A 17,786-nucleotide genomic window follows, 5' to 3' on the forward strand; every position below is an offset into this window, starting at 1 on the left:
CTCCCAAACAAGTTTTAAGTGCGATAGGGAAAATAAACCCAACTCCTGGATAGAGAAGACTTATAGCCTCAGAGGTCAATCCAGAAACACTGCCACCCAGAGACTGAGCCACAAACTGACTCTTACTACCATTTTACCATTTCAAAGTGTCATTTTATTTTCTTTTTATTTTGTAAACACAAATTAAGGCAGTCTGGGAAACAAATATGGCCTGCTTTAGAATCAGGACTGTGGTTTACAACACGGAGGAACAGTGTATCGCAGGGAAATTCAACACTCTCCTAAACACCTGGCAGGACTAAGGCTTGCCAGACTGGAGAGTAGAAGAACCGAAGGACCTTCACTACTGCACATTTTTATTTATTTTTTTATTCTTTTTTCACCTTTTAATTAAGAAACCAATTTTTTTCTTTTTTCATCACCTGATTTTACCCTTTTAATTACTACATTTTTATTTTTAACCAGTATTATTACTACTACCATTTTACCATTTCAAAGTGTCATTTTATTTTCTCTTTATTTTATTTTGGGATTAGTGTTCTACATTCTATTTTCATCATTCCTTTAGCATCATTTTTCTCTACCTCAATTTTACCTTTATGCTAAAACCCTCTTCCTCACTTTTCCCCTTTTATTGTCCTGTTTCTCTTACCCTATTCCTGCTTTAGATTTTCCCTATTCCTTCTTTTTACCCCCTGTCAAAATTTCACCCTACTTATATATCTTATTTCCAATCCCCTGCTCTAAATCCTCATACACCTCTCCCTTATCTTTCTTCACTATCCAAATTTTTTTTTCTTTTCTCTCTCTATTGTTTTGTTGTTGTTTGCTTGAATGTTGAGTATATTGACGTTTTTTTTAGGATTGTTTGTGAGGTTGTTTTTCTTTTTCTTTTTCTTTTTCTGTTGGTTCCCCACCTACCTGCCCCCCCCGCCCCCCGCGCCCCCAGTTACTTTTGTGCTTCTGTTTTCTCTTGCCTCGCTTGATATTATTGGTTGTTTTTAGTTTGCGTTCATCTCCAGGGATCTGTTGCTGGAATTTGTTGGGATGAGTGGTGGTTCTATCAGAGTTTTCTCCTCATATAAATAGTCTCTTCCCCTCTTCTACTTCATTCTCTCTTTTCTCTCTTACTTTTTTTCCCCTCCCTATTCCCAATTACATTTTTGCACTCCTTTTTTTTTTTCTCTCTCTCTTTTATCTTATTCTCTTCTTTCCTCCATATCCCCTAACTCTCTTTGCTCGGGTGGTCACCTTTATTTGGGGATATTAATATCGTAAATACATTTGTGTTCAGTGCCTGGTACATTGTGCCTTGTTGTGTTGTATTCTGTGCCTTTAAATCAACGCAGCAGATCCAAGCAACAGCAGCCTCCTGATCACCACACCCTCTGTCTGAGGAACAGCAGCTTTGTGTGAATCCTTGCCCCAGCAGCCAGAAGAGCCACCACAGCTGTGAACAGCACCCGCCAGAGGAGCTGCTGCCAACTGAGGAGCAGCTGCTACCACAACCGCCCAAGGAACAACCACAGCCCAAGGAGCCACTGCCACCCAGGGAGCAGCCACTGAATGATTCAACATCTAGATATGTCTGTGAGATCAAACATGGGTAGACAAAGAAACCTCCAAAGGAAAGAAAAGGAGGACTCGCCAGAAAAGCAACTAAGTGATACAGAGGCATGCAACATGACAGAAAAAGAATTCAGATTAAGGGTCCTAGAGTGCATAAATCGTATGGAGGAAAAAATCAACAACATATGCAAGAAGCAAGAAGAAACAGATGAAAAAAATCAACAACTTATGTAAGAATCAAAAAGAAATGGATGAAAAAATCAATAACTTAGGTAAGAACCAAGAAGAAATGAAGAGTGATATAGCTGCAATAAAAAACACCATTGAAAGTTTCAACAGTAGACTAGGAGAAGCGAAGGACTGAATTAGTGAATTAGAAGACAAGGAAGCAAAACACACCCAAACTGAACTGCAATTGGAGAAAAAAATTAAAAGAAAGGAGGAGAGCCTAAGGGAGCTAGGGGACAACATGAAATGAAACAACATACGAATAATAGGGGTGCCAGAACAACAGAAAGAGGAACAAGGATTAGAAAACCTATTTGAAGAAATAATATCAGAAAACTTCCCTGAGGTGGGGAAGAAAAAAGTCACACAAGCACAGAGAGTCCCAAACAAGGTGAACCCAAAAAGACCCACACCAAGACACATCATAATTACCATGGCAAATGTTCAGGACAAAGAGAGAATCTTACAGGTTGCAAGAGAGAGATGGAAAGTTACATACAAGGGATCTCCCATTAGATTATCAAATGATTTCTCAACAGAAACACATCAGGCCAGAAAAGAATGCATGGAAATTTACAAAGTGATGCAAAGCAAAGGACTGAATCCAAGAATACTCTATCCAGCAAGGCTATCATTCAAAGTTGAAGGGGAAATAAGAAGCTTCACAGACAAAAAAAGGCTAAGGGAGTTTATCACCACCAAGCCAGCAATGCAAGAAATGTTAAAGGGACTGGTATAAAAAGCAGAAAAAAAAGCTAAGAAAGAAAACAGGCACAAAAAATAGAAATGGCTACAAACAAGTACCTTTCAATAATAACTTTAAACGTAAATGGACTAAATGCTCTAACCAAAAGACATTGAGTGGCTGAATGGACAAAAAAAAAATGACCCATATTTTGCTGTCTACAAGAGACCCACCTCAGAAGAAGGGACTCACACAGACTGAAAGTGAAGGGATAGAAAAATATCTTTTAGGCAAATGGGAATGAAAAAAAAGCTGGGGTAGCAATACTTATATCGGACAAAATAGACCTCAAAGTGAAGGACATTACAAGAGATAAGGAAGGCCACTTCATAATACTAAAGGGATCAATACAACAAGAAGATATAAACCTGATAAACATATATGCACCCAATGCAGGAGCACCCAAATACATAAAAAACTCTTGGAAGATATCAAAGGAGAGATCAACAACAATACAATCATAGTAGGGGACTTTAATACACCACTGACATCACTGGATAAATCCTCTAGACAAAAAATCAGAAAAAGAAACAGCAATCCTAAATGACTCACTAGATCAGATGGACTTAATTGACATCCTCAGATCATTTCACCCCAAAGCCACGGAATATACATTCTTCTCAGGTGCTCATGGGACATATTCAAAAATAAACCATATATTGGGTCACAAAGTCTCCCCAAATTCAAGAAGATTGAAATCATACCAACCATCTTTTCAGACCACGATGGCATAATATTAGAAACAAACTGCAATAAAAACAACCCAAAATACTCAAACACTTGGAAGCTGAATAGCATGTTATTAAATATTGATTGGGTCACCAATGAGATCAAAGAAGAAATTAAAAACATCCTGGAAACTAATGACAATGAAAACATAAAAATCCAAAACCTATGGGACACAATGAAAGCAGTCCTGAGAGGGAAGTTTATAGCCCTACAGGTTTATCTCAAAAAACAAGAAAAAATGGTAGTAAATCATCTAACTCTACATCTCAAAGAACTAGAGAGAGTAACAAGAAAAGCCCAGAGTGAGCAGAAGGAAGGAGATAATAAAGATTAGAGCAGAAATAAGTGACATAGAGACCAAAAAAACAATAGATAAAATAAATGAAACCAAGAGCTGGTTCTTTGAAAGGATAAACAAGATTAATGAATGTCCAGCCAGGCTCACCAAGAAGCAAAGAGAGAGGACCCAAATAAACAAAATCAGAAATGATAGAGGCAAAATAACAACAGACCCCACAGAAATACAAATGATTGTTAAAAAATACTATGGACAACTCTACTCCAACAAACTAGACAACCTGGAGGAAATGGACAAATTCCTAGAAAAATACAACATTCCAAAACTCAATCAGGAAGAATCTAAGAATCTCAATAGGCCAATAACTATGGAAGAAATTGAAGCAGTCATCAAAAAGCTTCCAGCAAAGAATAGCCCAGGACCAGACAGCTTCACAGGGAAATTTTACCAAACATTCAAGGAAGAACTAAAACCTATCCTCCTCAGACTACTACAAAAAATTCAAGAGGAAGGAACACTTCCAAGCTTATTCTATGAAGCCAGCATCACCCTAATACCAAAACCAGGTAAAGACATCACAATGAAAGAGAATTATAGGCCAATATCCCTCATGAACATAGATGCCAAAATCCTCAACAAAAATCTTAGCAAATCAGACCCAGCAGTACATCATAAAGATTATACACCAAGACCAAGTAGGATTTATCCCAAGGATGCAAGGATGGTACAATATCCGCAAATCAATAAACGTGATACATCACATAAACAAATTGAAAGAAAAAAAACACATAGTCATATCAATTGATGCAGAAAAAGCATTTGACAAAATCCAACACCCATTTCTGATAAAAACTCTCAGCAAGGTGGGAATAGAAGGATCATACCTCAACATAATAAAAGCCATATATGACAAACCCACAGCCAACATCATATTCAATGGACAAAAACTAACAGCATTTTCCCTAAGAACAGGAACAAGACAGGGATGCCCACTCTCACCACTCCTGTTCAACATAGTCCTGGAAGTATTAGCCATTGCAATTAGACAAGAAGAAGAAATAAAAGGCATCCAAATTGGAAAAGAAGAAGTAAAACTGTCCTTATTTGCAGACGACATGATATTATACATACAAAACCCTAAAGACTCCATCAAAAAACTATTAATAAATAAATTTGGCAATGTAGCAGGATACAAAATTAATGCCAAGAAATCTATGGCATTTCTACACACCAATAGTGAACTTACAGAAAGTGAGACTAAAAAAACAATCCCATTTACCATCGCACCAAAAAAATTAAGCTACCTAGGAATAAACTTAAGTAAAGAGGTAAAAGACCTCTACTCAGAAAACTACAGGACGTTGAAAAAAGAGATAGAGGAAGACATAAACAGATGGAAGAACATACCATGTTCATGGATTGGTAGAATCAACATCATTAAAATGTCCATTCTACCCAAAGCAATCTATAAATTCAACGCACTTCCCATTAAAATACCAACGGCATAATTCACAGATCTAGAATGAACACTGCAAAAATTCATCTAGAATAAAAAAAAAGACCCCGAATAGCTGCAGTGATCCTGAGAAAGAACAAAGTAGGTGGGATCTCAATACCAGATATCAAGCTGTATTACAAAGCCACTGTTCTCAAAACTGCCTGGTACTGGCACAAGAACAGACATATAGATCAATGGAATAGAATAGAGAGCCCAGAAATTGGTCTGAACCAATAGGCTCAATTAATATTTGACAAAGGAGGCAAGAACATACATTGGAGTCAAGATAGTCTCTTCAATAACTGGTGTTGGGAAAATTGGACAGATACATGCAAGAAAATGAAACTAGACCACCAACTTACACCATACACAAAAATAAACTCAAAATGGATAAAGGACTTAAATGTACGACGGGAAACCAAAAAAATACTAGAAGAATCCAAAGACAACAAAATCTCAGACATATGCTGAAGCAATTTCTTCACTGATACAGCTCCTAGGGCACTTGAAACTAAAGAGAAAATGAACAAATGAGACTACATCATACTCAAAAGGTTCTGCACAGCAAAAGAAACCATCAACAAAAAACAAGAAGGCCCAGTGCATGGGAAAATATATTTGCCAATGTTATCACTGATAAGGGCCTAATCTCCAAAATTTATAGGGAACTCATTCAACTGAACAAAAGGAAGATAAAGAATCCAATCAAAAAATGGGCAAAGGACCTAAATAGACACCTTTCAAAAGAGGACATTCAGAAAGCCAAGAGACATATGAAAACATGCTCAACGTGACTAATCGTCCAAGAGATGCAAATCAAAGCAACAATGAGGTACCATCTCACACCTGTCAGACTGGCTATCATCAAAAAATCCACAAACGACAAGTGCTTGTGAGGATGTGGAGAAAAGGGAACACTCGTGCCCTGCTGGTGGGAATGCAGACTGGTGCAGCCACTATGGAAGACAGTATGGAGTTTCCTCAAAAAACTGGAAATGGAACTCCCATTTGACCCTGTGATCCCACTTCTAGGAATATATCCCAAGAAACCAGAAACACCAATCAGAAAGGATCTATGCACCCCTATGTTCATAGCAGCACAACTCACCATAGCTAAGATCTGGAAACAGCCTAAGTGCCCATCAGTAGATGAATGGATTAGAAAACTGTGGTACATCTACACGATGGAATACTATGCTGCTGTAAAAAAGAAGGAACTCTTACCATTTGCAACAGCATGGATGGAACTGGAGAGCATTATGCTAAGTGAAATAAGCCAGTCAATGAAGGAAAAATACCACATGATCTCACTCATTCATGGATAAAAGACCATTATAAACTTATGAACAATAATAGATACAGAGGCAGAGCTGCCTCGAACAGACTGTCAAACTACAGCGGGAAGGCCAGAGAGGGTGGGGGGGCAGAAGGGGGGGTAAGAGATCAACTGAAGGACTTGTATGCATGCATATAAGCATAACCAATGGACATAAGACACTGGGGGGTAGGGGAGGCCAGGGGATTGTCAAGGGTGGGGGGGAAAAGGAGACATGTAATACCCTTTGTAATACTTTAAGCAATAAAGCAATTAATAATAATAATAATAATAATTTTAAAAAATGTATTTTTCAATATCAAATACTGTGTTTTTGTCGCTCGAATGAATTTTATTATTTCTTCAAGGTTCTTCATATACATATACCTTAAGAGATATCAAGTAGGCGTGTTCTCAAAAAAATTAGTGTTGGCATGCAGAAGAATTTTGAGTCAGAGATTTTGCTGGTTTGGGCAAGTACTCACAAAAAGTTTGCCCACCCCTGGTCTAGGATCAGGAGCTCTTTCAGGAACTTCAAGTAAATGGGACTAGGAAGCAAAAATGAAAGAGAAGATCTCAGTAAATGTTCATGTCTTGATGGTTGCCAAAGTTTGATGGTAAAAGAAAGATCTGAAGTATCAGTTAATGAATTTTCTCTTTGGTTTGTTCTCCAAAGGAAAAAATTATAAAGGCTGCATGGAGAGGAATTTAGACCCACTAACACTGTCTACTGGTGCCATGGTCATCATACATGAAGGGAACCTGATGAGGAATGAGGCTGAAGGTTTACAGACCTGTATTCCAGCTGGTGGTCCAGATACTGAAAACAGTCCAAAGGTCACATGCATGCAGGTAGCCTCTGGCTGCAGGATCAGGGATAGACATTGTTTCAGGGTAGATATCATTTAATATCTATCCCTGGTTTATGACTCCAACATGATCCAAATTTGGTAACCTCCAATTATTTTGCATCTCATCCATGAGCCAACCCATCCTGAGACTTACAAGGAGCTTGTAGAGGAGGGAGGAGCACAGCATGCATTATGCCTTGGGGCTGCAGAATTTATTTTTATGGTGGGGCTATAAGGAACAAAGGTCAAAGCAGCTGCTGCCACAGGACACAGAAGAGGAAATTGCAGAGGAGCTTGAGTCCTCACACATGGAGTTTGACCCACTACTACCTAAGCAGTGACCAGGGCTCCACAGAAGGCAGGCAGTTACATATGGGAACAGGAGTGGTGTCTGCGCTGGAAGGATATCACACATGTGAAGCCCACCCTTGAGGACTTAGGGGTTTGTGAACCACATCAGGCTTTCTGGGCACCTGCATCAGAAACCTGAACCCAGAATGTTTCCCTTCAAAAGGAATAAGGCTTGTGCCCATAGTATCCTAGCGGTGTAGGGTACAGGAGATTCCTCTTTTAAAGGGCAGGTGCACAGGGCTTAAAGGTTTTATAGGACTTGCTCCCTGACCTGCCCAAAATCAGAGGTTTGAGAAGTGCCTAGAGTCGACCATGTAAAAAGGAAATCCTTCTCCTGCAGGAGGAGTGGAAGACTTTGGACTCTCACTTGAGGCTCCGGCCTGGGGAATGGAGGCTACTTTGGTGCTCCACCTCCTACCTCATGAGAGCAGGGGTGCACCTCTCTCTCAGTGCTCCCAGGTGTGCTGGCCCGCCCCATACCCTGCTGCAGCCCTGCCCACAAAGCTGACTGTGGAGTTCTAGGCCCCAACCCCCTCCCAGGGGCATCACCCCTGTTCCACCTGCCTGACTTTACTGGATTGGCCTCTGCCAGCTACCAAGGTCCCTGCCCCAGCTATTGGGCCAGGCCAGCCCTCACAGAGGAGCCCCTTGAGTCCCAGGCTCCGGTTCTGGGTGTGGGAGAGGTTGCATTTTCCTGCCCAGAGGTCTGAAATAATGAAAGACAAGGTTGTTGGCAGACTAGCACCCCCCATCTCTCATCCCCAACCCCACCCCGGCCCGCTCCCCTGCTCACCCCAGGCAAGGCTCAGAGAGCAGAGCAAAACTCACCTCCAATCTTCCAGGGAAAAAGGCCTATGCAGTTGTTCTGGAGTCTCAGCCTGAGGGGCAGAAGTGGTGATAATTCACTCTCCAAACCAGCTGCAGGAGGAGCAGAGTGAAAATGAAAGTTAAATTCTTAGGGGAGGGGCAGGAAAGGGAAAAAATCTATGGACCAATGAGCGGCCTTCACAAAGACCTCAGGGAAATAGTAACACTTTGTGCCTTTGCTCAGAGGGGCCAGTGACTACATTCTTAATCCTATCTCAGTTCTGCTCCCTGAAGCTGTTCTCATGGCTCTCACAGTAATTCATCCTCTGGAGAACTAGGCTGACCTGAGCTGTGACTGTCACACACATCATCCTCATCTTGTTCCCTTGGGGATGAGGTGTCATGAGGAGGGAATGAAATACCTCTTTCACCACAGGGAGGACCCTCCCTGAAGGCCCACCTGAGGCAGTGATCCTGGCAGCTCTCCCCTGTCCTGTCCCTACCAGCTAAGCTAAGTGACCCTGGCCAACTTGTGTCCTGGCTGTCCTGTGAGAGGGAACGGCTGCCCAAATCTGAAATTACCTCAGGTGGTCAGCCAGGGGGGGATCACAGATGGTAGCACCGTGATGCTGGCTTTCAGAACCTGGATTGAATAAGGACAAGATGACACTTTTCCTAAATGAACTACACAAATCAAACTACATGAAGTGTCATTTTTGGGCAATGTTTTCTAATACCATTTAGCTTATAATCTTTATAGTCTTAACATAATAGAAATGAAATAGGAAAGTAATTGTGATGAGTAATTTTATGAGTCAGCGTTACTGTCCACTAGTTGCCCAGATTAAACTTTGTTTCTGGGTGTGTCTGTGAGGGTGTTGTTTCCAGGTGAGATTAGCCTTTGGATCTTCGGTCACAATAAATTAGATTAAAGGTCTAAGCAGAACAAAGAGGCAGAGGAAGAAAGAAAGAAGGTGTTCCTTTTGCTTCCTGCCTACCTGCTTGTGTGGGGATATAGGTTTTCTCCTGCCCTTGGACTAGAACTTACTCCATTGACTACCCTCGTTCTCAAGCTGTTGAACTTGGACTAAACTGCACCACCAGCTTTCCTGTGTCTCCAGTTTGTAAAAGACAGAACCATGAACTAGTCAAACTATAATCACATGAGCCAATTATTGGTAATCAGTCACTTTCACATATATGAAGGATATATCTTTAATATTGGTTCTGTTTCTCAGGAGAACCCTGACTAATAGAGTATGAAACAATTCCAAAATCATGTGTTAAGTGGCACAGGTGAAATGTGATAATGATAATGGTAATGACTCTGATGAACAGTGCAGTTTCAAAACATGTGTGCCTAAAAATGGCTGAGGGTAGTTAAGGGTACAAGGAGAATTTTTTAGAGGTGAAAAGGCACAAAGTCATCCTTAATTCAGTATGAGCAAGACAGATAAGGAGAGGGAGGGGGGTGGGGGGGAGAGAAGGGGAGAGAGAGAGAGAGACAGAGAGAGAGAGAGAGTTGACTGAATCAGGCTGGGTGCAGCTGTCTTTAACAGGAGAGATAGTTAAATAAATGAATAAAGAGGCACCCGTAGTTTAACTCACTTTTTCATTGGTCTTAAGATGTTGTTGTCATGACACTTCTGGTATTTTTTCAGATTATTAACACCAATCAAGCCTCTCATTATGGTGTATGAAATGTTGTAAACATGTCCCTTATGGAAATTCTTCTCATATGCTCCTCCTGCTCCTGATTTCTCAGCTTTGTTTCTGGGTGACAGAGATGGCCCAAGAATAAGATGAGCAAGGTTAGTGATTTTTCAGGAATTATGGTAAAGCTGTGAGTGTAAACTTGGAAATCTTGTGGGACTAGTGAATACAGAAGAAGCTACAGAACAGGGCAGCTGTCTCATCATTAAGGCTTACAGACCCTGAGAGGACAGTGTGCTAGGATTTATGTAAACAGCCGCCGACATCTTACATGATCACACTTACAGGACTTAGAAGATGAAGCTCCAAAGACAATGTGACTTTTTATTTACTTCCCCAAAGTATCTCTCTCATCCCTGAGCAGTGCTGGGCTTAACTCTTTTCTCTACAGGTCTCTGCAAACTGGTCTGAAAGCCTGGGTTTGTGGCCCATGGACACTCCATAGGCTCCTTCTCTAGGGCTTTCTTTGCTAGGATTTTTCAGGAAGTTATCTCTGGAACAAGGATTCCGCCTAAAAGTCAGAACTCATTTTGTATATCCTGACTAGAAATTGAAAATGCATAAGTGCAAGACAATACGGAGACTGCAGTGGGAGCCTAGAGTTATACTTTCATTAGTACTCTTACGCACACCCCAGCTTGCATCCACAACTGTAAGTTTTATGAAATCCGGTAGGTACTTTTTCTATTTTGTTGCTTATTGCCTCAGATCAATTAGAAGGTGTTGAATATGAAGAGTGGTTGTGAAGAGTAATTTTAACTGAATTGAGCTTTGTATGACAAATTATGCTTCAATTATACTGTTCTTACTGCAAATGTGCTTACTGTGCCACATAATGAAATTCAGCTATTCTCCTGGCATTATTAACATAGTTATGATTCTCCTTTGACAACTTTTAACATCTACTTTTTATGAGAGAAAGAGAGAGAGAGACAGAGAGAGAATATAACATGAAAACACAGAGAGTGAGAAAAGCAGTCACAATCTACAGTTTACTTGGAAGAAGGGAACAGTATTGAAAGTTTTTCCTATTTTTATGATCCTTTTTTGAAGGTAAACCTCAATCTACAGCAACATACAGGCTCGTTGCTGTAGGACCAAGAACAATTTCGGGTTAATGGGACTGATCACTGATTTTAGCTCCTGCAAAAATGCAGGGGAGATTTTAGAATCTGAGTTCAATCAAGTTAACATACTGAAAACGAACAAACAAAGAGTAATATTCTTCAGAAAATGAAACAGAATCCTGGGTCTCTACACCTCTTTCACAATTTCCCTGAGGGAGTTTTAGATGCAATCCAAACGTATTCAACATACAAAAACGTAGAGGACATGACCCATCTACACTAATAATAGAGAAACATGCAAATTGACAGTCCCTCCACTATGCTCACCAGCCAATCAGAGTAATATGCAAATTAACCCAACAAAGATGGTGGTTAATTTGCATCACAGGTGCAGAAGGAAGACTGAAGACAGCGTAGAAGGAAGAGTTGCAGAAGGGAGTGAAGTGGTGGAGAAGGGAACGGAGCTGAGGCAGCAGAGACGGAAGCGAGTGAGACAGCAGAGATGGGAGGGAGCGAAGCAGCAGACAAGGGAGGGAGCCGAGGCAGCGGAGAAGGGAGGGAGTGAGGTAGGGAAGACAGGAGGAAGTGAAGTGGTGGAGACGGGAGGGAGTGAGGCAGCAGAGAAGGGAGCAAAGCCTCGGTGGGCTTCTCTCCCTTCTCTGCTTCACTCTGGCCTCAGGAAGCCTTATTCTTGCAGGAATAGGCCCAAGGAAGCCCAATGCTTGCAGGAATCTTTCTGCACCGGGCCTCTAGTATTCAATAGAAAAGGTGATCAATGGAGACCAACTCTGAAATAAGCCAGATGTTGTATTTAGTAAACAAGGACTTCATAGCAGCTATTATTTCTAGGGTGAAGGATGTAGAAGAAAATATACTTATAATCATCACCAAAATGTCAGAAATCAAATAGAAGTAGTTTTTGTTTTTAATTCAAATACTAAAACTACAATCAGTCAGAAAACAAATCCAGGTTTGACTTATAAAATATTTGGAATCACAACGTAAAGACTAACTAAAGTTAAAAGTAGATTAATAGAAATTATCCAATTTGAAAATTATGGACATGTCCTCAATATTCTGTAAGAAATATCAAAGTAATAACAAAGACTTAAGCCACAGTACAACTAGTAAAATATAGCAATAATAAAATATAATGTTTGCATGGAGAGGAATTTAGACCCGCTAACACTGTCTACTAGTGTCATGGTCATCATACATGAAAGAAACCTGATAAGGAATAAGACTGAAGGAGAACACAAGTGTATTCCAGCTAGTGGTCCAGTTACTGAAAACAGCCCAGAGGCCACATGCAATTAGAACTGGCCGCAGAGACTGTGGTCCAGATCAGGCTCTGATGAACAGCAAGATCAGTTATAGATATTGTATCAGCGTAGATATCATTTAATATCTATCCCTGTTTTATGTCTCCAGCATAATCCAAACCTGGGGTAGGAACCTCCAATTATTTTGCATCTCCTCCAAGATCCAACCCATCCTGAGACCCACCAGGAGCCTATAGAGGAGGGAGTAGCAGGGTATGCATTCTGCCTTGGGGCTGCAGGATTTATTTTTATGGTGAGGCTACAAGGAGCTAAGGTCCAAGCAGCTGCTGCCACAGGACACAGAAGAGGAAAGTGTAGAGGAGCTTGAGTCCTCACACAGGGAGTCTGACCCAGCACTACCCAAGCAGTGACCAGGGCTGCACAGCAGGCAGGGAGATAGATATGGGAACAGGAGTGGTGTCTGCGCTGGAAGGATATCACACATGTGAAGCTAAACCTTGAGGACTTAGGGGTTTGTAACCCACATCAGGCTCCCCGCAGACCTGCACCAGAGTCCTGCCTTCAAAAACCCACCAAGTTTTTATTATCCCCAGGAACACTTTGGTGGTGTAGGGCACAGGAGATTCTTCTCTTAAAGGGCTCCTGCAGAGGACCTAATGGTCTTATGGGACTTTCCCAGGGCCCATGAAAAAGCAGAGGTTTGAGAAGTGCCCTAGACCATGTGTGAAGGAGATCCCTCTCCTGAGGAGTGGAAGCCTATTGGACTCACCTAAGTCAGAGACTCAGGGGCTGGGGCAACACTGATGCTCCACCCCCTACCTTATGAGAGCAGGGCTGCATCTCCCTCTAACCCAGTGGTTCTCAACATGTGGGTCGTGAGCCCTTTAGGGGTTGAATGACCCTTTCACAGGGGTTGCCTAAGACCATCCTGCATATCAGATATTTACATTATGATTCATAACAGTAGCAAAATTACAGTTATGAAGTAGCAACGAAAATAATTTTATGGTTGGGAGTCACAACATGAGGAACTGTATTTAAAGGGCCAGAAGGTTGAGAACCACTGCACTGGTCAAAGCTCCTGGGTGCACCAGCCCTATCCCCATGCTGCAGCCCCGATGGTCAAAGCTGACTGGAGAGTTTCCAGGCCCCCATCCTCTCCCAGGGTTATCATCCCTGCCTCACCTTTGTGATTCTACTGGAGTGGCCTCTGCCAGCCACCAAGGCTCTGGCACAGCCATTGGGCCAGGGCAGCCCTCACAGGGGAGCTCCTTGAGCCCAAGGATCTAGTGGCAGAAATGGGAGGGGCTGAATTTCCCTGCCTCAAGGTCTGAAACAGTGTTGGGTAGACTAGCACCCCCCAGGCACAGCTCAGAGAGCAGAGTGAAACTCACCCCAATTCTTCCAGGGAAGAAAGGCCTATTCACTTGTTCTGGAGTTTCAGCTATGTGAAGATCAGTATTCACTCTCCAAACCAGAGACCTGATGTCCACAAAGGGGATTTAAAGGCACAGAGTGAAAATGAAAGTTAAATTCTTAGGGGAGGAGCAAGAAAGGAGATAATCTGTAGACCAATGGGAGGCCTTCATAAGGACCTCAGATAAATAGCAACCTTGTTCCTTAACTCAGAGAGGCCAGTGACTACATTCTTAAACCTACCTTAGTTCTGCTTCCTGTAGCTGTTCTCATGGCTCTCAAAGTAATTCATCCTCTGGAAAACTAGGCTGACCTGAGCTGTGACTGTCACACACGTCACCCTCATCTTGTTCCCTTGGGGATGATGTGTCATGAGGAGGGAATGAAATACCTCCTTCACCACAGGGAGGACCCTCCCTGAAGGCCCACCTGAGGCAGTGATCCTGGCAGCCCTCTCCTGTCCTGTCCCTACCAGCTAAGCCAAGTGAACCAGGCCAACTTGTGTCCTGGCCGTCCTGTGAGAGGAAACGGCTGCCCAAATCTGAAGTTACCCCAGGTGGTCAGCCAGGGGGCTATCAGAGTGGTAGCACCGTGATGCTGGCTTTCAGAACCTGGATTCAATAAGGACAAGATGTCACTTTTCCTAAATGGACTGCACAGATCAAACTATGTGATGAATCATCTGATGGGCAAAGTTTTCTAATACCATTTAACATATAATCTTTATGGCCTTGACATAATAAACATGAAACAATAAAGTAATTGTGATGAACAATTTTATGAGTCAGTGTGACTGTTCAATGGTTGCCCAGATTAAACATTATTTCTGAGTGTGTCTGTGAGGGTGTTGTTTCCAGATGAGATTCGTATTTGGATCTTTGGTCACAATAAATTAAAATAAAGGTCTAAGCAGAACAAAGAGACAGAGGAAGAAAGAGAGAAGGTGTCCTTTTGCTTCCTGCCTACCTGCTTGTGTGGGGTATAGGTTTTCTCCTGCCCTTAGACTAGTAGGACTTACACCATTGATTACCCTGGTTCTCAAGCTGTAGAACTGGGACTAAACTACACCACCAGCTTTCCTGGGTCTCCAGTTTATAAAATGCAGGGCCATGAACAGTCAAACACTGTAATCACATGAGCTAATTACTGGTAATCAGTCACTTTCACATATATGAGGGATATATCTATAATATTGGCTCTGTTTCTCAGGAGAACCCTGACTAATAGAGTATGAAACAATTCTAAAACATGTAAATGGCACAGGTGAACTGTGACCATGGTAACGGTAATATCTCTTGTGAAAGTGCAATTTCAAAACATGTGTGCCTAAATATAGCTTAGGGCAGTTAAGGGTTCAAGGAGAATGTTGTAGAGGTAAAAACTGCTGGAGTCCATTCATTGTCTTCACTAGCTGAGTTTAGACAGAGACCCCCAAAAGCTAGTAACCTTTGAAGTCCTAGCAAAGGTCAGAACTGCACCACCCAGTTAATCTAGGAACCACACAGTTAATTTAGGTAATAACAGCTGAAGCATCCCCACCTTAGTTCCCTTAATTCCTTAGATACTTGTGTAGATCCTTGTTGATTATTGTTGATCAGATATTCTGCCTATTTCTGGAAATTGTCTACCAATGAGCTAATCCATGTGTAATTCAAACCTCCTTACCCTAGGGCTACCCCAGACAAACCTCCTTACCCTAGGGCTACCCCAGATCAAATAAAAGCTTGGAGTGGCCTGAGCATCAGTGGAAGTTCTTCCGGACTTGCCCGCCTGGTCCCCCAATATTGCAAAATTATCTCGTGTCTTTTTCTCTCATTTGTTGTGCGGCTCCTCTTTCAGGTACTCCACTAAGAATGTGGAGGGAGTGTTACTCGACAAAAAACGCCCAAAGTCATCCTCAATTCAGTACAAGCAAGCAAGAAAAGGAGAAGCCAGAGAAGAGACAGAGAGAGATTTGACTGAGTGAGTCAGTCTGGGCGCAGCTATGTCTTTAACAGGAGAGATAGTTAAATAAATGAATGAAGAGACACCCTTACTTTAATTCTCTTTTTCATTGTTCTTAAGATGTTGTTGTCATGACACTTCTGGTATTTTTTCAGATTATTAACACCAATCAAGCCTCTCATTATGCTGTATGAAATGTTGTAAACATGTCCCTTATGGAAATATTTCCCATGTGCTCCTCCTGCTCCTGATCTCTCAGCTTTGTTTCTGGGTGACAGAGATGGCCCAAGAATAAAATGAGCAAGGTTAGTGATTTTTCAGGAATTATGGTAGAGCAGTGAGTGTAAACTTGGAAATCTTGTGGGACTAGTGAATATAACAGAAGCTATAGAGCAGGGCAGCTGTCACACCATTAAGGCTCACGAACCCTGAGAGGACAGTGTGCTAGGATTTATGTGAACAGCCTGCTGAAATCTTATATCATTACCCTTAGAGGAGTTAGGCAATGAAGCTTCAAAGAACTCTGTGACTCCCTGTTTTCTTTCCCAAAGTATCTCTCTCTTCCCTGAGCAGTGCTGGGCTTAGCTTTTTTCTCTACAGGTCTCTGCAAACTGGTCTAAAAGCCTGGGCTTGTGGTCCATGGAAACTCCATAGGCTCCTTCTCTAGGGCTTTCTTTGCGAGGATTTCTCAGGAAGTCATTTCTGGAACAAGGATTACTCCTAAATGTCAGAACTCATTTTGTATATCCTGATTAGAAAATGAAAATGCATAAGTGCAAGGCAATAGGGACACTGCAGTGGTAGCCTAGAGTTATACTTTCATTAGTATTCTTATGCACACCCCAGCTTGCATCCACAACTGTAAGTTTCATGAAATCAGGTAGGTACTTTTTCTATTTTGTTACTTATTTCCTCAGATCTATTAGAAGGTATTGCAAATGAAGAGGGATATATATATATATATATGTAATTTTAACTGAATTGAGCTTTGTATGATAAATTATGCTCATATTATACCGTTCTTACTGCAAACATTATTACTGTGTCACATAATGAAATTCAGCTAGTCTCCTGCATTATTAACATACTCGAGGCCAAGTGCGTGAAATTCGTGCACATGTGTGTTTTTGTGTGTGTGCATTTGTGTGTGTGTGTGTGTGTGCATCCCTCAGCCCAGCCTGCACCCTCTCTAATCTGGGACATCCCTCTCACAATCCAGGACTGCTGGCTCCCAACTGCTCGCTGGCCTGCCTGCCTTATTGCCCCTAACCACTCCCCTGCCAGCCTGATCAATGCCTAACTGCTCCCCTGCTGGCCTGATTGTCCCCAACTGCCCTCCCCTGCTAGCTTGGTTGCCCCCAATGCTTTCCCCTGCAGGCCTGGTCACCCCTAACTTCCCTCCCTTGCCAGCCCGGTCGCCCCTAACTGCCCTCCCCTGCAGGCCTGGTCTCCCCCAACTGCCCTCCTCTGTCAGCCTGGTCACCCCTAACTTCCCTCCCCTGCAGGCCTGATCACCCACAACTGCCCTCCTCTGCCAGCCTGGTCACCCCTAACTTCCCTCCCCTGCAGGCCTGGTCACCCACAACTGCCCTCCCCTGCAGGACATCTTTGACCACATGGAGACGGCCATTTGTGTCTTGGAATGAAGGTCAATTTGCATATTACTATTTTATTACATAGGATTTATGATTCTCCTTTGACAATTTTTAACATCTATTTTTTTATGAGAGAGAGAAAGAGAGAGAGAGAGAGAATAACATGAAAGCACAGAGTGAAAAAGGCAGTCACAATCTACAGTATACTAGACACTTGGAAGAAGGGAAGAGTATTGGAGGTTTTTGCTATTTTTATAATCCTTTTTTGAAGGTAGACCTCAATTGACATCAACATACAGCCTCATGGTTGGAAGACCAAGAACAATTTGAGGTTTTTGCAGCAGCTAGAAAGTGTCAGAAGAACAACTATAAAAGAG

General features: G+C 42.0%; 1 protein-coding gene across 7 annotated transcripts in view; it reads right to left on the bottom strand.

Annotated features, from left to right (window-relative positions):
- LOC139017271 (tripartite motif-containing protein 5-like) overlaps window positions 1-13,936 on the bottom strand; it is a 33,914-nt gene extending 19,978 nt beyond the window's left edge. For 4 of the 7 annotated variants that reach the window (XR_011472843.1, XM_070425447.1, XM_070425444.1 and 1 more), the window contains exons 1-4: window positions 13,849-13,936; window positions 10,000-10,164; window positions 8,413-8,502; window positions 7,177-7,245 (exon numbers count right to left, since the gene is read on the bottom strand). Coding sequence is in view for 4 of the 7 variants with exons in the window: in XM_070425447.1 (XP_070281548.1) it covers window positions 7,177-7,230 (54 nt within the window). In the remaining 3 variants the exon portion in view is untranslated. Of the gene's footprint in view, window positions 1-6,867; window positions 6,917-7,176; window positions 7,246-8,412; window positions 8,503-9,999; window positions 10,165-13,848 lie in introns of those variants that run through there. The other 3 variants (XM_070425445.1, XM_070425446.1, XM_070425448.1) reach the window with 3 other exon arrangements.
- Window positions 13,937-17,786: the final 3,850 nt, after the last annotated feature.

The sequence above is a fragment of the Myotis yumanensis genome, unplaced genomic scaffold (assembly GCF_028538775.1).
Source record: "Myotis yumanensis isolate MYYU_CA2020_CCGP unplaced genomic scaffold, mMyoYum1.0.hap1 SCAF_10, whole genome shotgun sequence".
Lineage (NCBI taxonomy): Eukaryota > Metazoa > Chordata > Mammalia > Chiroptera > Vespertilionidae > Myotis > Myotis yumanensis.